This window comes from Taeniopygia guttata, chromosome 26, assembly GCF_048771995.1.
Source record: "Taeniopygia guttata chromosome 26, bTaeGut7.mat, whole genome shotgun sequence".
NCBI classification, from domain to species: domain Eukaryota; kingdom Metazoa; phylum Chordata; class Aves; order Passeriformes; family Estrildidae; genus Taeniopygia; species Taeniopygia guttata.
Genome location: NC_133051.1, coordinates 229,715 through 249,462, shown reverse-complemented (window position 1 = coordinate 249,462; position 19,748 = coordinate 229,715). Strand labels below are relative to the sequence as shown.

Sequence of the window (19,748 nt, the reverse complement as noted above, 5' to 3'; positions counted from 1 at the left end):
GGTCCCGCCAGCTGGTACGGCGAGAACCCTCCCGTTTCTACGATGGCGGCCACGCGGCGTCTGCCCGCAGTTAAGATGGTGCCACCAGCGCGTTCCGCCTGCCTGCCGGCCGGCGCTCCCGATACGCGCCGCGCGGGGCCGGGCACACAGCTGCCAAGATGGCGGACCTGGACGAGCGGGTGTCGGACGAGGAGAAGGTAAAAGAAGGGCTGGCCGCCTCCACGGCGGGCCTGCGCCGCTGTCCCCGGGAAGGCAGTGGGTGCGGAGTGCGGGCAAGCTCGCCTGGTGCCGATGTGCCGGCCTGCGAGTGCTTCGGGGCGGGCGGGCTCCCGAGGCCACCGGGCCGCCGCCGCCCGACTGAAGGACCGGCCGTTCCTTACCAGCGCAGCACCTTGCCTCCCGATGTCCTCCTTGCCTCCCGATGTCCTCCTTGCCTCCCGATGTCCTCCTTGCCTCCCGATGTCCTCCTTGCCTCCCGATGTCCTCCTTGCCTCGGTGCAGCCGATGCGGCTTGGCCACTCATTGTGCGTGAAAATAGACACAGTCTCAACCTAAAATAGAGGAGGTTTAGGCTGGACATCAGGAGGAGCTTCTTAACAGAAAGGGCGATTAGCCATTGGAAGGGGCTGCCCAGGGAGGTGCTGGAGTCCCCATCCCTGGTCAGGGCCAAGGAAGGACTGGATGTGACACCTAGTGCCCTGGTCTTGTTGACAAGGTGGGAGTCAGTCACAGCTGGATCGCTTGGTGATCTTGAAGGTCTTTTCCAACCAAAATGATTTTGTGAAAATGTATTTTCTGTGCTGCTTTTCCCAAATCAGCAAAGCAACCAGTGTGTCTGCAAGGTGCTTTGCAACCTCTTCACTTCCTAAGCACCCTCTGAGCGTGTTGTCGCGTTTTCTGCCCACCCCAGCTGCTGCCAGGTACTTTGATACAGATCCTGAGAATTATACTGGGTAGAAAGGACTAAGGTGGAGCAAATAGAGCCGTAATTATTTTAGGAAAGGGGGAAATGGGCAGTTTGTTCTTTTTGTGTTGGAATGTGAAAAAGTTGCATACTGCAAGTTCTCTGCTAGGTAGTACACTGTTGCCTACACATAGTAGTTTAAAAATGCACTGTTATTCTTCCTTACATCATATAAGTGTTACACTTAGTGCATGCTTTGTCTCTTAACATTCTGGAGGAGTTGTTCAGGCTGCATTCAGCGGTTGCTTTCATTTTTCCCTTAAACTATGTTTTCAGCTCCATTTCAGTGAAATAATTTCTGAAACTAGCAGGGTTTTAGAGGCACAATTCACCTATTAGTCAGTATTTTAGGTGATGTTGTCTGAAATAAGTATTCCAGAGCAGAATTGATATGGCCTTTAGAACATTCAATTTCAACTAACTCTATGCCCCACACAGGCAGAGAAGGATAACCTTAAAGGAGGATCTGAAAGAGAAACATGCAGCAAAGACTTACTGTAGTATGTGACTATTCAGATGAGTCTAGAACTTTATATATGTTAATTTTTTAAGTTTGAGTTTACCGGTACTATATAGTAAAGCAAAAAACCCAAATATGTCAATTGAGCAACAAAATTAAATCCTTCTGTCCTCCAAGCTTCACTGTTTTATTCTCTTTGGGTGTATTTTAGGTAAGAGATTAATTTCTCAGACAGGTTGGGAGAGCTGGGGGTGTCCAGTCCAGAGAAAAGAAGGCTCCAGGGAGACTTTAGATCCCCTTCCAGCCCCTAAAGGGGCTCCAGGAGAGCTGCGAGGGACTTGGGACAAGGCCTGCAGTGACAGGATGGGGGGCACGGCTTGCCACTGCCAGAGGGCAGGGCTGGATGGGATTTTGGGCAGGAATTGTTCCCTGGCAGGGTGGGCATCCCTGGCACAGAGCAGCTGTGGCTGCCCCTGGATCCCTGGCAGTGCCCAAGGCCAGGCTGGACAGGGCTGGGAGCACTTGGGACAGTGGAAAGTGTCCCTGCCGTGGCAGGGGGCACTGGAGGGGCTTTGAGGTCCCTTCCAACCCAACCAGTCTGGGATTCTGAGATTTTCTCTGAAATCTCCCTTTTTGCTCAAGTTCATTCTGCTGCTGTTTTGCTGGTTTAAACTAACGGCTGAGTAGCCTCCCTTCCCCTCAGACACTTTCCCCATTTTAGAAGCAGGAAGTCGATGCTGCATAGCTGAAGTGACACCTGAAATGGCCCCGGCGGCCAGGAAATGGGGCAGGTTGCAGAAAGTCCTATTTTGGTGTTTCTGCAGAGGAGCATCCTGACACCGCCCTCCAAGCAACCAGCTCCGAAAAGCAGCAACCATCCAAGCGCTTGACATTGCAAATTAATCGTTCCCCAGCCTGTTTCCTGCACCCCTGATTTCAATGGTTTGACTGAAATGTTTTGTATTTTATTGCTCTGTGAGAGGCAGGGCAAGGGATAATTATCCAAGTGAACACTTTCCACTTGCAGTTTTGTTCAGAACCGGCTTTGTAATAACATTTGATTGAAGTGCAGAGGCCTTTCTGTGTGGACTTAATTTTGTTCATCCTTCCAAGTGAGAGAACTTGTGGAAAATTGTAAAAATCTCTCATTAAACACTTGGGGTTTTTTTCTGTTTGTTTGTTTTTCCCATAAGGATTTCCTTATGAGAATCCATTGATCTAAACTTCAGCCTACTAAAACAGTGTCTCCTTTTGCAAGGGTTTCATGTTCCACAGCCACATCATCATTGCATAAATTTATACGGTATTAAATTTTATAGCATTTTAGAGGCCTTTTTGCCATATGTTGAAGCACCTTATAAAAGAGAATCTGTTCATCCAGGGAATTAATTTGCAGGGCATCCCAGGATTAGTGGTAGATACTTGAGAGAGCTTTAGCACAGTGATGTTCTGTGCTGTGCTCACAGTTGTATTTGCTCAGAAAAGCACATTATGTCCCTTCAGAAACCTTCCAGCCTTTTGGGGCAGACTCTGAGCAAAGTCCACTGAGGATATAGAGCTGCAGGGTCTCTCTGAACTACTGCCAGCTCTCTTCATCACCATCCAGATTTCTGACAGTGAAATTCAACAATATTGTGGCAGCAATCTGTCCTAATTACAGCTCTTTAAATAGGGAAGGTTTTCAAACCGTTTAAGAGCTCCATTTTTAGAATTGCTGTATACTTACCGACCTAAAACCAGAAGATTGAGAGAAAATGGTTTTATGTCCTGCATCATATCAATTACACAAGATACTGTCTTTTTAATGTTTTCTTTGTATTGCTTAATTTCTTCAGGCACAAATAATGTATATCTATTTTTCAAAATCATTGCTAATTTGGAAGACAGTCTATTTTTATCTGAAGCTCAATCCAGTTAAGTCAGAGTTGTTACTTGATCCTGTTGGAATAAGGCAATTACATTTTGTTTAGAAAAGTGTTTATTTCTTTTTGTGGCTTGCTTTAAATAATTATGTGACAAACAATACAATTAAATTAATTAATTAAAACAGGGAAGACTCTTGAGAGAACTGAGTTATTTCCAGCTCTGGTGATAACTCAGGTGAAGCAGTTACATATGTATACACAGTTCTTTGTTTTGCTGCTCAAAATGAAAAGTAGAAAGTAATCAGAGTTGTAATGAGCAATTCTGCAGTCACTTTCAATTAATTTCTTGTTAGACAGAGAGGCTCATTGGTCAGCTTTGTTAGCTGGAAATGTCAGCTGTCAGAGGAAATGAGATGTTTTTGTTATTCTAAGGGAGAGGTTTAATTTTGTGACATTTTCTTTTTCATTTCTTCCAAGATCTTTCTATTCCCTTTGGTCCTGTAAAAGCCATAAAAAATTTTATAATGAAAACCATAAACTCTTACCAATTCCAACAGAACCAATATCTGGACCACCTAAATTCTAACAGTGCAAGACATGTATATTGGATTTCAGAACACACTGCAGTTTTATTACACTTTTAGAAGAGACGGGGCTCTTCATTTACAGATTCAGAGTTTCTGGACATTGAAAGTTGGCTTTTTCAGTTATTGATGCCTTCATCATGACAGTTCCATGTGCCTTCATAGAAACCCAGAATGGTTTGTGTTGAAAGGGACCTTGAAGATCAGCCAGCTCCAACCCTTGCCATGGGCAAGGATGCTTTCCACTAGACCAGGTTGCTCCAAGCCCTGTCCAGCCTTGCTTTGAACAGTCTTACAAGACTATTTCTACCTTGACAATGCTTGCCTAGATTTTTCCCTAAATCTGCCACCTTTTGTCACTTCAGAGTTGGTTTTGTTGATGAATGACTTCAATATGTATGAACTCAGTAAGTTATCTTTTGTCTTTAATTACTTTTCTGCTTCATTGTAGGTGCGTATAGCTGCAAAATTCATCACTCATGCACCCCCTGGAGAGTTCAATGAAGTATTCAATGGTAAGCAATTAAGGAAAAAATGATCTGTGGTGTTTTCTTCACGTTTTACCTACTATAAAAATCTAAGACTGTGTCACACCATCCTGCTTTTAAGGGAAAGCGTGCAGTCCTTCTGGACTACTTCTGTGTAATGAAATTATTTCATCTTTTAATGTTTGCATTTGTAGAGTTGAAAATAAAGTGCATAAAGAGAAACATTTGATGAAAAAATCCAGTAACACACTTGAACCCTTTCTCCTCCAGATGTCCGGTTATTACTTAACAACGACAATCTTCTCAGGGAAGGAGCAGCACAGTAAGTACTAAGATGTCAGATTTCCATCAGATACTCTTTTGTTTTCTTATACCCATCATTCTGTGACAAAGAAAACCATTTGCTGTATTCAGAGTCATCTTGTGTAATGCCTTAGTCCACCTAACACAATACATAATGAAAGGTGTGGATGATTTCTTTTTAAAGCCCAAAATTTGAATTTGTGCTGTGTAAAACTGACAGGAAGGCATTCCGCCAAAAAGTTTAACGCTGCAGCAGCAGAAATGTTTGATCATGTTGAATCATCTGATTTATAAAGTAAGTGAAGCCTGAAATACTGATTAATCCATAGCCTAAGTTTAGAAAAAGAACTGTCCTCAATAAAAAGTTTTCAAAATTTGTTGTTTACTTTCACATCTTCATCAGAAGGTGCTTAAAGATTACACATACAGGCTTTTGGATGATAAGATCTATTTCAAGCTAGGTGACATGTCGGTCAACAAGTCTTTACATAAGAAAAAAGTTGTAAATATTCGTCTATTCATTTGTTTCCCTTGCTGCTGTCTAAATTGTAGCTGGGTGTTCCTGTTTTGCCTTGGCTTGCTCACATTTCCCCAGGCTATCTGCTGTTCTACTTTTGATCTCTATTTTCCTGGCCATCACTAAGCTAACCTGCTTTTAGACCTGGGGTTTATAGCTATGTATGGTAAAAGGTATTGGAAAATCTTTAACAGTGCTTTTGTGTATGTTTGCCCAATGAAGCTGATGTTTGCTGTAATATAATCACACAGCATACTGACCCTTGAGCCAGAATAAATGTGCATGTACAGCTAAAGTTCATGTTCCTTTGATCCTCAACAGTGCCTTTGCACAGTACAACATGGACCAGTTCACTCCGGTGAAGATAGAAGGGTATGACGATCAGGTGAGAGGAAACTTTGTACACTTGAGGTTTGTGTTACTGCACTGTGAACAAGCAATAAAAATGTTTCAGCAGAATGCTGGCTCACAAGTCAACATCACAATCAGCTGACTCACTCATTCTGCTCACAAGGTACCAGCCTCCTCCTTCCCCCACATATCACTATGACAATCTTTCTTCTGTAAGAACAAAGCATAACCAAGGTATTCTCTTTAAGTTCTGTGTTGTACTACTTAGTAAATCTAATTCATTGTTCCTTAAAGTTCCATGCTGAAGTCACTGGAATTTTACTTAAGAGTATGAGTGATTAAAGATTACTGTCTATTTAAAGCTCACTTACAAATCCTTATGTTCCTACTGACAATTGATAATAGATTCTTAATAGTTTGTTTGGTTTGTTTTCTGCAATTTTAATCCATTCCCAGCTACCCTAAAAACTTTATCTTTGTTTATACCAAATAATTGATTTGGTGTGGTGATTATACCTAATACTATCCAGTCTATGCCAGCAAAACAAGTTATTTCAGGGCTTTTTTTAATTTTTTTTTTTTAGAACAAACAGCAAGTCGTAGAGAAGCCAGAAAGCTGCCTGACCATCTGCTCTGTTCTCTGAGCCAAGCTCTGACCCAGCTTTTCTAGTGTCCCAGATACGTTTATGGGAGATGGGAGGCATATATTAACAGGGCTGTTCATAGAAATAGCTTTGATGAGAAAGTTACAGTACAACCTGCAAAAAAAACCTAAAAATCCCACCCCAATAAAGTCAATATTTGGGAAGCCAGAGAATTAAAGTGAAAAAGAAAAAAGAAGGGAATGTGCAATGCTGCTTTGCTGTCTGCTTTAGCTGGCGTAAAGTAGTTACATCTATGTACCCTTCTTGCCCAGATGTAGAGCTATTACAAAAACATGGAACATGGCAATAAATGGTAGATTTTGGAGTAAAATTCTCTCTTTCCTTTGGAACAAAGAAGGAAAACAGCTAAAATAACTTTAAAGGCAAAGCAACCTGCTTCTATTGTAAGGATACCCAATTTTAAGCCAAATATATACATTATTATAGTTCAGCCTTTTCTGGGATAGAAGTCTTAAGTGCAATATTACTGTGGAGAGCAGAGTTACCTTCAGCCTCACAACAACTACTAATTTAAATTATTACCGAAAATTCTTGCTTTTCTTTATGTGGCCTTATAGCTCAAGGAAAGAACCTATTGTAACACTGATACGCAAGTCAGGAAAAATGCAAAATAACATATCTATATCAGCCTAAATGTATCATCATTTCAACTTCTATTCCAGGTCTTAATCACAGAACATGGTGATCTGGGCAACGGCAGATTTTTAGACCCAAGAAACAAGCTTTCTTTTAAGTTTGATCACTTAAGGAAAGAAGCAAGTGATCCCCAGCCCGAGGACACAGAATCGGCGTTAAAACAGTGGAGAGATGCCTGTGACAGTGCACTGAGAGCCTACGTCAAAGATCATTACCCCAATGGCTTCTGCACGGTTGAGTATCTGGCTTGTTGCCCTGAAAGTGTATAGCTCTGAGTCAGTCAGTCCCAGAGCAGCCTGCTGGGCAGAGCTGTTGGAGTTCTCCATCCTCACTAGCATTTTGGCTAACTTTGGAATGACAAGTTCCAAAGAGGGTGCAACTGTCTTGGTATGCACACAGAGGTAAAGATGAATTAGACCTTTTCCATAGGCATGACTGCCAAGCACCTTCACACCCACCCATAATAAAATGCCTGGACAATGTATCTCGTGGTGCATGTTCCCAGTGAGGTACCACCACAGCAGCCTGCACCCTGCTGCCAAGAACAAAGATTAAGAATGGCATTCCTTAGCTCTTGGGCCTTTTTAACTCTTTTTCTAAATACAGGTTTATGGTAAATCTATAGATGGACAGCAGACCATTATTGCCTGTATTGAGAGCCACCAGTTTCAGCCCAAAAACTTCTGGTAAGACTATTTCAACACAGTGTGTTTTCTTCCTTTGCCTGGTTCCTCAAACCAACCCATCCTCTAGCTCTGACACGGTCTGAAGGACAGGGAGTTTTGGGCTTCCCAAGAAGTTCTTTTCCTTCTGTAGTCTGTTTTCCTTGCAGCCCCCTTGGCACTTACCAAAACTCTTCCTGTGACCTCTCCAGAGGAAAGGCGTTAGCAGAGCTAACATAGCTAGATACTCTTTTACGTCTCTGGAGATTTTTTGTAGCAAAGCTGCATTATATTCAGCTAGGCTGCAGAAATTTAGCTCCATGCCCTCTAAAGCACTAAATCCCATGTAGTATTGCTGATAAGACAACATCAGAAACAACTTGGTTGTTAATTTTGTTCTTTTTGCTGTTAGAGCTTCTTGGAAATAGCTTTTTCATGCTTTGATTGCTTCTAGGAATGGGCGTTGGAGATCAGAATGGAAGTTTACCATCACACCACCAACAGCTCAAGTGGCTGCAGTGCTCAAAATCCAGGTGAGTTATTTTTCCTGGCAGTAACAGGAGAAGCTGCATTGTGCTTCTCTTACACAAATGCATTTGGCTCAGAATGAGATGCTGAAATGCACTAGAGATGAACTTCTCAAGTCAGGATGTTACTAAACTAAACAATTCAAGAAGGTAATTCTTAAATCTAGTATTTCAGGAATAGTCTCAGATCTGGCCTGTAGTTTATTATGTAGCATTGCCCTATAAGCCTCCACTTTGCTTCACTTTATAGGACTAAAACCTCTACCTTGAGTCTTTTATAATTGCACTTAACCTCAGGTCTAGGCATTTACTAATTAACATAATCTTGAACAGTCTTGACAAAGAATGAAACCTTTTAGAAAATCCATCCTGCTTTTAGTCTCCATGTAAGCAGAGAACACTGGCACAATGCTCTGTTGCACCATTTTAGTAGCATTTGGGGGCTCAGGAATTCTGGAGTGAGTGGTCATAATAAAACCTGCAATCTGTCTTTTTGTCCAGGTCCATTACTATGAAGATGGCAACGTCCAGCTGGTTAGTCACAAAGACATTCAGGACTCTGTACAGGTGTCAGTAAGTATGCTTAAAGATCTTTATGATAAGAAGCTGTTTGCATTCCTTTAACAGCTCATGAAGCATGCACTGCTATGACTGCATTCTCTTGATTTTAAAGTAATTTTAGGGTGAACAGTCAATATGGTGTTTAGAGTCAGGTAGGAATCCCAGATTCACAATTGCTTAAAATTCAGTCATATTAGAAAGTCTCTATTGGAAAGCTTCTCTTGGAAGTTAGGGTTAAAAAGGACAGAATATGCTTTTCTATTTTGCACAAGGGAAAGAAACAGTAAGTGTTGGGGAAGATGAAATAGGAAAGCCTTATAAATATGACTGCCTGGCAAAAGATTTAGAAAATACAGAGATTGAGATGGTAACAAGTTTTGAGATACCAAACCTTAGTTACCGAAGAACTAGAAAACAATAGTACAGCCAGGATGAAGGCAATCCCCTCTTCTGGTTGAACAATGCCCTTACCTACAGATAGGCCTAAAGGTTAAATAGAATTTTCAATATCACTTCCAATGTATGGTTCATCCCACGCCTATAACCCTCCCCTGAAGCATCAGGAGTCTGTGACCCCATTGGCCCAAGTCTTGTTCCAGCCCACCTTGAAGCCCCTGACAAGGAGTCCCTGAGGAGCCAGACCTTCTCTTGGCACTTCCCCTCTCTTGGAACATCCTCTCCCTCTTGGGATCCTCTCTTATCTCCCTCTACCCCTTGCCTCTCCCTTTCCCCACGCCCTCGGGCCTGCCACGGGTCAGGTCTGGTGACTCCAAGCAGAGCCCTTCACCCTCTGTAATAAACCAGATATTCTAAGAGCAGCCTCCAGAGATCTCTGGTCTCCATCCAAACCATCCTGGAGTCCAGCGTCCTCCCAAGTAAAGAGAGATCTGCAGTATGGTAGGGGGAGCAGCAGCTGCAGAGTGACTCATTTTACCATGAAGGTCCAGCTCCTTTTTGCTCACTAGGGTGCAGCTCTGTTCCAGTTTGGAGCACAAGCTCTGCCCAGTATGTAGTAAGTGAAGGGAACGCAGCTACAGCCTCAAGGCACAAGCTGCTGATACTATCTACTTTATCTATACTTACCCTATCATTTGAGAAGAAATCTATTGTGTAGCTTATGTAAGTTGCTCTTAAACATGCAACTTTTTTTTTTTTTTTCCTTTGCAGAGTGATGTCCAAACTGCTAAGGATTTTATTAAGATCATAGAAAATGCAGAGAACGAGTATCAGGTAAGATCAGTGGTAGTTAAATAGGACAGAATCATATCAGTCTCCATTTGCAGTTAATGGAAAAATGGAAAACTGACCTCTGATTCTGTTCCTGGCTGAATCTGGTATTGCCTGTAAGAATTACTTAGAAAGGGACAGCAGTATTTGTTTAAAAAAATACAGTTATAACGCTGTAGAGTTATAAAGCTGTGTTGTAATTTCCTATCAGGTTTGCTGTATGGTTTTTTTAAAGGGTTACAAATGATACCTGGAACATGCATGGGAGGGGAGTGGGTGTGTCAATGTATTTTCCTCTGTGACAGTTAAAAATTCTGAGGAGGAAACTTGTGCAACAGCTTTTGCATTGTCCCAGTCTCTGTGCAAGGAGACTGGAAAGAGGTAAGTCAGTGAAAGACCTAAGGAGGTGCTGCTACAATACAGGGGAGGTGAATAGAAAGCCTTTGACTTGCACACACACTGATGACTTTATTCATTATTAATTTAGTTAATCATGTGCATTACACCTTATAGAAAGGAGTTTGGGGCTTTAACACACTAAGTTGAGCTTTCTCATAGTGTTTTATGTGTGCCCTGACGAAATCTGCTTGCCCTTGCAGACAGCAATCAGTGAAAACTACCAGACTATGTCAGACACCACTTTCAAAGCCTTACGCCGGCAGCTGCCCGTCACCCGCACCAAGATTGACTGGAACAAAATCCTCAGCTACAAGATTGGCAAAGAAATGCAGAATGCTTAATGCAGAAACAAGGAGGTGTATGAAAAATTCATGTGCAAAAAAACAAATATGGTCCTATGCCAAGTAGATGGTTTTTAAACCAGAGAAGTTTTTTAGGGCTTTCAAAGTTAACAGGTTTTCTAGCCTGAGAGGGAACCGTGGAACAAATAGTTGTCTTTGTGTTTTGTGTTTCCTGCCACATAAACTTCCTGTTGTAGCTGCATTTAATAGGTCATTTAAATTCAGCCATTCATGGCTCAGAAGTATAGCTGTATTCAATCACTGGCTGGAAAACTTCCTAGCTGGAAAAGCCCTATTATTACCCCAGGAGAGGGTGCAGAGCGTTCCCTTCACCGGTATCCAGCACTCCAGGTATCCAGTAAGTCTGTTAAACCTGCCAAGAGCTCACGGCGCTGCAAGGCACAGTAAGTGCAAGACAGTGAGTTCTCGTGTATTCTTATTCCCAGCCTCCACAAAGCAGATGCCTGCAGGCTTAGATTTTGCTGTAGAAAATGAGTTTACAGGATCCTTTACAGAATTCCCTACTGACCCCGCTCTTCCAGGGACATAACTTTTTTTTAATCTAAAGATTTGAGCCATGTTCTCTGAAAGTGAACATCTTTCTTCTCCCCTCCCTCGTGTACGTACGGTTACCAGACATCTGCATTTTTACAGAACTACAAGATAAGTCACTGCTGATCCACAAGGGCTGGATGGTGATTAAAAATGCAAATGTCTACAAAATAATAGGTATGTTGTGCTTTAATGCTTTGTGGCAGGTTCATAGATTTGTATCACAGGTGTATGGATGGATAGTGTACAAAATAAATAAACTTGCACCAAAGTGAAAGAGAAAATCCTTGCCATTTGTCTCAGTTGTGGACACTTTCTTGTCATGCTTAGAGGGGATTTCGGAATGAATCTGTTTTGTGTGCTTGCTCTGCATTACTGTTTTCCCCCTCTAACATCAAAATTAGCAGTCATAACAGTTTCTCTGGAGGGGAGGACGAAGAGATAGACATATGCCTTTCTCAGATCTTGGAACATAGATTCACTACAAAGTGAACTCCCTTTGCTTTGTTTGCACTTGGTTATCACTGGGCGCCTTGCAGGTTCTGGTTTTTAAACTGGCTCATGTTTTCTTGTTTTTAAATACACAAAGGAAAAACGGTTGGGAAGATAGGGATGGGGTTGTCTGTGCGTTACACTTCAGGTTTTGCACAGTAACACCACAAAATAAGTTTTTATCCTTTGTGAGTTTTATCTAATTAAAATATATTTGTATTTGCTGCTCAGACTGACAATTCACCCCTCAGGCATGCTCTGTATCAATAAGTCTAGTGCAAATACACCAGTCTTTGTTTAAAGCCATTTGTGTCTGTTCTTTCATGGTCTCACTCTTGTTAATTCCTGAAGTCTGGGAAGTGTTGGCATTGCCATCCCTGGAAGTGTTCAAAAATGTGAATGTGGCATTTGAGGACCTGGTTTACTGGTGAACACAGTGGTGGTGCTGGGTTGATGGTTGGATTTCAATGATTTCAAAGTTTTTTTCCAACCTTAACAGTTCCGTTATTAAGGCAGGGATGGTATCACTCCAAACCCATGGGTGGTGCTCCCGCCCTGGTATACAGACACAGGACCCGGGGGGCTGAGCTTCCAAACTAAAATAGAAACTATCACAGAGCTTTAATGCAGCTCCTCACCCTGGAAAAAAGGCAGCAAGGAGGTTATTCCACTTACCCTCGGTGTCTTACTTTAATACCTACTTCATACACTCCTGGTTGTACCCTACACGGGACAAAGCAGGGCTTTTTGGAGGGTTTGCACAGTGCTCTGCACAGGGCAGACTCGGTTCAAGAGGCAGCACCCAGGAGAGATGAAAGGTTGTGCGAGCCTCAGGTGCTGTGGGCTGCGGCCCTGGACCCATGCAGGAAATCGCTGCAGCAATTCCAGGAATGTGAAGCCGAAGCAGGGCCCAAGATAAGACTGCACACAGCGCAGCTTTTATCTGCCTCAAGGTTAGTCTGCTCCTTGGTTACACTGGAAGCACTTCACCGCCAGCGTTCCAGCCTTCGGAGCGTTTCTATCTCTTTGTCCTTCTCCAAATCTTTAGCTAATCATCCTCTAGACGGGCTGGTTCGCTGTCCCTCCCGCCCCTCTGACCCGGGCTCCGCCGCCCCGCTGCCGGCCCGGTCCGCCCGTGCCAGGCGGGCGGGTCCCGCTTCTTTCGCTTTCGTTTCTCCCTGTGCGACCGGCCCTGGCCCAGCCCAGCCCGGCCCAGCCCAGCCCGGCTCAACCGGGCGCTGCTGGACGCGGCACCATCTCGGCTCGGCTCGGCTCGGCTCGGCTCGGCTCGGCTCGGCTCGGCTCGGCTCGGCTCGGCTCGGCTCAACCATGCGGCGGTTCACCGTGGCGGAGACCAGTCTTTGGGGGCATCAGTTCGTGCAGTTCCTGCAGGACACGGGCCGGGAGCAGACGAGCCTGCGGGAAACACTGCGGACCATCTACAACCAGGAGTTCCGGGGCAGGTGAGAGCCCTCGGCCAGATCCGGGCAGCATCACCTGGGACAGATCTCAGGCCAGCATCCCCCGTGCCTGGCCAGCATCGCTGGGGTCTCCAAGCTCGTCTGTCTCACCAAAGCCCTGCTGGGATGATCCCCAGCTCCATGGGCCCCCAGCATCTGCCTAGGGATGGCCTTGGACACCCACTGCCCACCGTGCTCCCCGACTTCACCCTGCTGGCACCAATCACACTGGCCCTTATGCAATGTCACCACTGTGACATTGCACAATCGTTGGCAAAGCCAGGGCTCAGTGCACTGGTAGGACTGGGAGGAGGAACCTGGGGAGTCCTCAGTGCTGGGAGAACAGTGGCTGTGCCTTAGCAGAGCCACCACCTGTGCCAGCTCAGCTCCTGAGCGCCGGCATGGACAGGGGCTGCATGGCTGTCAGGGCCAGGCAGTGGGACAGCTGGGATGGCTGTGGCATAGCTGGGACAGCAATGGCACAGCTCGGACTTGCTGGAGCAGCAGCAGGGATGTGAGGTTTGCACAGGCCAGTGGGAAGCCCAAGTCCTTCTTCCTCTCCTGGAGCAGAGGGGACTTGCTGAGAACTCCCTCGCTGCAGCCTCAATGTCCTACTTCATCTTCTCACTTGCCTCACCTCAGCTGCCTGTGCCCATGGCAGCCGAGCCACACTCCCACAGAAGCCCTGTCCCTTGTCTCCACAGGACTGATGCAAAGACGCCAAATTTTTCCTGCATCTTGTATGCGCTGAAGACAACCCAACAGGTTCAGGTGCGTGGAGAGGTGGTGAAATTCAAGGTGAGTTCATGCTGGGGCAGTGCCCACCAGGACTGGCTCCTCAGGAGCCCCCTGCAGAATCCCGGGGCCACGCTGGTTCTGGCTGCTCCTTGCAGGTGAAGAGGCGTGTGGTGGTGGCAGACCAGTACCGACGACCCAGAAGGAATGCACAGGCGTCCGTGTCCACGTCTGCCCCAGGAGAGCAGCTCAGCTCCACTCCACAAATGCCCCAGAGCCATGGCAAGCAGTGGTATGAGCAGAAGCACCCCACGGTGGCATGTCCCTTGGATCCCCCAGTCCAGCTGGGAAAGCCTGACCCTCCCTCCCCACAGGGCCAAGCGCATTCGTGGGAAGCACGGGGTAGAGATCATCTCAGACTGTGACCAGGGCAACGGGAATATCCGCTTCGCCGTGGTGCCGGGTGAGCCCCGGACAGTCACGGTCCTGGTGCAGAACTGTGGGACTGAGGTGGTGACCCTGCAGCGGTTCCAGCCACAGCAGCAGTCACGGGAGCTGTCCTTCAGCGATGAGCAGGGGGCAGTGCAGGGCCAGTCTCTGCTGTTACACCCAGGTAGGGCCCCATCCCATCCCCTTCCCCAGGCCCTGCAGAGAGGATGCAGGACCCAATCTCACCGCTTCACCCCGCAGGTGGGATGTACCCCATCCAGGTGCGATGCCTCACCACCTGCAACGGGCACTTCAGTGCTCTGGTGGTCTTCGAGTTCACCAAGGAGCCAGGCGTGTCCTTCAGCATCTCACGCTATGTTGCTGCCATTGCTGAGACCCAGCTGGCCAAGGACCTGGGGCCCTCGGCGCCTTTCCAGCCTTACGAGGCCAGCCTCCAAAGCCTTGTCACAGTCATCACCGAGGATGGCATCCCCCCTGACAGGTACGTGATTAAGTCAGCTGCTGCCATCCTGAGCAGAGGGGCCCAGCCTGTTCTGCAGCCAGGACAAGGTTCGCTCCTTGACTGTCTGGCACCACAGGACAGTGCTTCAGCCCTGTGCAATACAGTGACACTGGGGCTGGGGGCACTATGTAGTCCCTGAAGCACTACTGTACCACCCACCCAGCTCCCTGAAAAACCAACTGGAGAGGGAGATCCCTCTGGGCACCTACGGGTACCCAAAGAGCCTCAAGGACACGATCCTGCTGGGACCCAACACCAGTGCCAGCTCCAGCTGGGCTGCCATGCGGTGAGTGCCAAGGGCTGAGAGCAATGCTGAGGTGTTCCTTGAGTGCCAAGCTGCCCCTGAGACACAGTGACATTGCTGCTGCCCTCAGCTCGCTGCTGGAAGCTCCTCTGCAGGCTGAGAACTACCAGCAGAAGTTCCAGCTGCTGCTGCACCTGGAGGAGATTCAGATGGAGGTGGACATCCGACGCTATGACATGCAGGATGTGACCATGGTGCAGGAGAGGGCTCTGCTGGTTCTCAATGTGCGTAGGGGGCTGCGGGATGGGAGGGGTGCTGGCACAACACTGGCACTCCCAGAGTGCCTGGCATCACACAGGCCCTTTGGCACAGGTGCCTGGCGTGGCCGAGAACCGCCCGTCCCTGCTGAGAGGGGACCACCTCTTTGCCCACCTGAGCAGCGAGCGGGACCACTCCCCGCTCATCCGGTACAAGGGTTACGTGCACAGCGTGGAACTGGAGAGGGTCAGGCTGGGCTTCTCCTCCAAGTGAGTGATGTCTGGTCCCAGCAGCCTTTCTCACAGATGCCAAAGGCCAGGAGTGGGTTGGAAAGGGCTAGGAGGGCATGAGAGAGTGCCCCGTGCCATGCTGACACCATTCCTTCCCAGGCTGCAGAAGAAGTTTGTGAAAAACCTGAAGTTCGATGTGACCTTCACCTTCAACCGGCTGCCACTGCAGGTGCAGCACCGGGCTGCAGTCCTGGCCGTGCGCCGTGGCTTGTTCAGCCTCCTCTTCCCCTCCGCCTCCTGCCACAAGTCCCTCTTCTCGGGCCCCTTCCAGCCCCGGTGAGCGCCCAGCTCTGCAGGGTGGGAGGGCCTGGGGTCAGGCGATGGAGGCGATGGAGGTGATGGGGGCGATGGGGGTGATGGAGGCGATGGGGGCGATGGGGGCGATGGGGGCGATGGGGGCGATGGGGGCGATGGGGGCGATGGAGGCGATGGGGGCGATGGGGGCGATGGGGGCGATGGAGGCGATGGGGGCGATGGGGGCGATGGGGGCGATGGGGACGATGGAGGCGATGGGGGTGATGGGGGCGATGGGGGCGATGGGGGCGATGGGGCTCCGGCAGCGCAGCCTCTGCTCCCACAGGTGGTTTAACCGCAAGCTGGAGACCAACGAGGAGCAGTGCAGAGCTGTGACTCACATCGTGACGGGGGTGTCCCGGCCAGCCCCATACCTCATCTTTGGACCCCCTGGCACTGGCAAGACGGTCACTATGGTGGAGGCCATCAAGCAGGTGAGTGGCCGGTGCCCAAATCCAGCCCTGAGCATTGCTGCCCCTTCTCATCTGTGGGGCTCAATGCTGTCATCTCCTCCTCCCACCCAGGTGTGGACATGCTTCAGGGATGCCCGTATCTTGGCCTGTGCCCCCTCCAACAGTGCTGCAGACCTGCTGTGCCAGTGCCTCATCAAGGACATTGCCCCTCGGAATGTCTACAGGCTCATTGCGAGCTCCAGGAACTACAGGGAAGTGCCCACTGATATCATGGTAGGTCCCTGCCCCTCCACCCTGAAATCCTGACAGCACATCTGGGCTGGTGTCCCCCAGGATGATGGGACCTCACCCAGTGCCTGCACTCCAGCCCTGCTGCAACTGGGACGATGAGCAGAGCAGCTACGTGTACCCAAGCAAGGAGAACCTGAGGCCCTACCGGATTATCATCACCACACTGGTGACAGCAGGAAGGTCAGAGGAGCTGGGATTGTCCCCAGCATCTGTGGCAGGTGGACCCAGGGCTGCCTTACAGCCAGGCTGTGAAGGCAGTCCCTCTGGGATTCAGCAGGGAGGGGCTGGAGGAGGGCAGGCAGCAGAGGGGGCAAATCCCTCCTCTGTGGGAGGAGGAGGATGAAGGGTAGGAGAGGAAGGGTGGCCAGGTGGGGCAGGATGCTGAGAACAGACTCATTCCATCTCTCCTCCAGGCTGGTGTCAGCCAACTTCCCCCCTGGGTTTTTCTCCCACGTCTTCATCGACGAGTGTGGCCATGCGGTAGAGCCGGAGAGCGTGGTCGCCATCGCGGGTGAGTGGTGCCCGGCTGCTGCCTCAAGGACCAGCATCTCTGCGTGGCCTGGGGTCCCTCCCATTCCCCACTGAGCTCTCCCTGTTCCCAGGGCTCCTGGCTCCCATGGATGAGGAGACCAACCCCAACGGGGGGCAGCTGGTGCTGGCAGGAGACCCCAAGCAGCTGGGCCCTGTCCTGACCTCACCACTGGCCATCCAGTATGGGCTGGGTGAGTAGGGAGAGGAGTGGGAGTGCTGCAGGGAGCCCCACAGGGGCTCAGTGGCCTTGTGGGGAGCCACAGGATATCACTGGGCACAGGCACCTCGCTGCTGGAGAGGCTGATGCTGCACAACCCCTTGTACAAGAAGTCGAGTGGAGGATACAACCCACAGTTCATCACCAAACTGCTCTGGAACTACAGGTGAGGACAGGGATAGTGCAGGAAGGGGTTGAGCCAGGCAGGGATTGGAGAGCATGGCGCTCCAGGATCTGTCCCCCAGAGCCTCGTGGTGCCCCAGCTGGTGTGGGAGATGGGAGTGCACCCACATGGCACCCACCCTGGGCATGGTCCTGCCTCTCCCAGGTCCCACGAGGCCATTCTCAGGATCCCCAACGAGCTCTTCTATGACAACGAGCTGAAGGTGTGCAAGAGTAATGGGCTTGACATCCGGAATGTGTATTGTACCTGGGAGGAGCTTCCCAAAAAAGTGAGTGGCGCAGGAGGGACTGACCCAAGGGGTTCCCTGAGGCACAGGCAGAGCATTGCCAAATGTTCTCCATCCCCAGGGCTTCCCCATCATCTTCCATGGGGTTTGTGGGGAAGACCAGAGAGAAGCCAAGAGTCCCTCATTCTTCAACACGGCCGAAATCGAGGTGCTGGTCCACTACCTCAAGAAGCTGCTGCAGAGCCGGGGCAAGGGAGGCTGCCCCGCGGTGTCCCCCAAGGAGATCGGCATCATCTCTCCCTACAGGAAGCAGGTGAGGGACACAGCTCTGCAGGAAGAGCACAGGCAAGGGACAGGGAACACTGTGATGGATGGGCAGCCCCAGGGCTGGCACAAGGATGGACCTGTGGTGGCTGAATTTTGCCACATGCCTCCGCTCAGGTAGAGAAGATCCGGAAAGCCATCACCTCCCTGGATCCCCATCTGCAGAAGCTGCCGGACATCAGCCAGTTGAAGGTATGTCCTGGGCATGGAGGAGAGAGGGGCACAGGAGGAAGGAGCCCTGACAGCCCCAGCCCAGGGGTGCTTCTGGCCCCTGACCTGTTGTCCCTGCCCCAGGTGGGCTCTGTGGAAGAGTTCCAGGGCCAGGAGCGGCTTGTGATCCTCATCTCCACCGTGCGCAGCTGCAGCACGTACCTCCAGTTTGACCAGACCTTCAGGCTAGGCTTCCTCAAGAACCCCAAGGTATCGCCTAGCGCCGAGCAGACCCTTCCTCCTTGGCATCCCCTTCTTCCCTCTGGTTCTCACAGGCAGGTAGAGCTGCCCTGGGTGCTCAGTGCCACACCAGAGCTGCCTGCGCCCACATGGGGCTGCGAGACGATGAGAGGTGTTGCAGCCAAGTAAAGCCCTCTTGCTTGTCCTCTTCAGAGGCTTAACGTGGCCATCACCAGGGCCAAGGCTCTGTTGATCGTGGTGGGTAACCCGACCGTGCTCAGCAAGGACCAGCACTGGTGCAGGTGAGCTGCTGCTGGCCACAGGCAGTGCTCCCACTCCTGCCCTTCCTGCTGCCAGCCCCTGGTCCCTGCCCATGCCCACAGAGCAGCGAGGCCGGTGCCACCTTGTGCCCACGCTGCCCTCCCGCTGCACCTGCAGGTTCCTCAGGTACTGCAAGGAACAGGGCGGCTACACCGGGTACCCCTACGAGGATGAGGGCACGGCTGAGGACAGGCTCGCCAACGAGCTCCAGACGCTGCAGCTCAGTGCTTAGCACGCAGGTGAGCAGAGCTGGGCCCCGACAGCAGCAGGGTGCCAGGGTTACATGCCAGCACCCTGGGGCAGCAGCATGGCCAGGGTTACAGCTGGGCACTGGGAGGCTGCTCCTGTCCCAAATGCAACAGGTTTTTGCTTAGGGCTTGCATGTCTCCATCTCGAAGTCAGGAGCCAGCTCTGCCACGAGGTTTCTCTGCAGAAAATGCACCTGGGAAGGGAGGAGAAGCCCCACGAAGCTGCATCCCCCTCAGCCTGCCCCAAGCCTGCAGCAGCTCCTGCTTTTTCTGTCTCAGTCCCTGTGGAGATGCTGCTGAACCCACTAGAACAGACAGTGTTGCCAACTTTTGCTGCCAGCCACTAATCCCTCACCAGCATCAGACTGGCACAATCTCCATTTTAATAAATTTTTTACATGGTTGTGGCAAAACAATTTTTTGTGATTGATCTCACCATTCAGTGAAAGGCTTAAGCCTGGAGACTCTGGCCTCCAAAGAGCTTCACTGGGTGCACAGGAGAGCTCACTGCTGCTGTGATGGGAAACTGGGCAATGCAGGTACCTGGTCTGGGACAGGCTGGCTCAGCTCTCCACCGGGCAGCTGCCTGGCCTGAGAGCTGGCACGGCTGTACAGGCACTCTATTTCCCTCAAATAAATGTTTAAAGGAAAGCACTGTACTGTCGAGTCCTAGGTGGGCCTTGCTTACACAAACAGGGCTTTAGAGCAGCATCAGGCTTACTGCAGCCCTGCCCTGACTTGCTCCAGAGGCAGGATGGCTCCAGCAGCGATGCCAG

The 19,748-nt window shown here is 49.4% G+C and overlaps 2 protein-coding genes across 6 annotated transcripts; both read left to right on the top strand.

The window, feature by feature from the left end:
* Positions 1-19: 19 nt before the first annotated feature.
* Positions 20-11,900, top strand: CAPZA1 (capping actin protein of muscle Z-line subunit alpha 1). Its single transcript, XM_002191174.6, has 10 exons — positions 20-197; positions 4,325-4,388; positions 4,632-4,683; positions 5,503-5,566; positions 6,860-7,066; positions 7,440-7,519; positions 7,950-8,028; positions 8,524-8,595; positions 9,751-9,813; positions 10,410-11,900. Exons 1-10 carry the CDS (start codon positions 159-161, stop codon positions 10,548-10,550), a joined length of 861 nt encoding a protein of 286 aa, XP_002191210.1. The 5' UTR covers positions 20-158; the 3' UTR covers positions 10,551-11,900.
* An 879-nt stretch (positions 11,901-12,779) lies between these two features.
* MOV10 (Mov10 RNA helicase) lies at positions 12,780-19,388 on the top strand. Of its 5 annotated transcripts, none has more exons than XM_030292011.4 (22): positions 12,780-13,057; positions 13,759-13,852; positions 13,948-14,081; positions 14,164-14,402; positions 14,480-14,720; positions 14,905-15,027; positions 15,116-15,269; positions 15,358-15,512; positions 15,633-15,809; positions 16,114-16,261; positions 16,352-16,513; positions 16,608-16,711; positions 16,945-17,042; positions 17,134-17,253; positions 17,343-17,445; positions 17,608-17,731; positions 17,811-18,002; positions 18,131-18,205; positions 18,308-18,433; positions 18,617-18,705; positions 18,842-18,963; positions 19,158-19,388. In XM_030292011.4, exons 1-21 carry the CDS (start codon positions 12,924-12,926, stop codon positions 18,954-18,956), a joined length of 2,907 nt encoding a protein of 968 aa, XP_030147871.2. In that variant the 5' UTR covers positions 12,780-12,923; the 3' UTR covers positions 18,957-18,963; positions 19,158-19,388. The 5 variants fall into 5 exon arrangements, with proteins under 5 accessions (XP_030147871.2, XP_030147870.2, XP_030147868.2 ...); XM_030292010.4 differs by having other exon boundaries at positions 19,127-19,388; XM_030292008.4 differs by having other exon boundaries at positions 19,099-19,388.
* Positions 19,389-19,748: the final 360 nt, after the last annotated feature.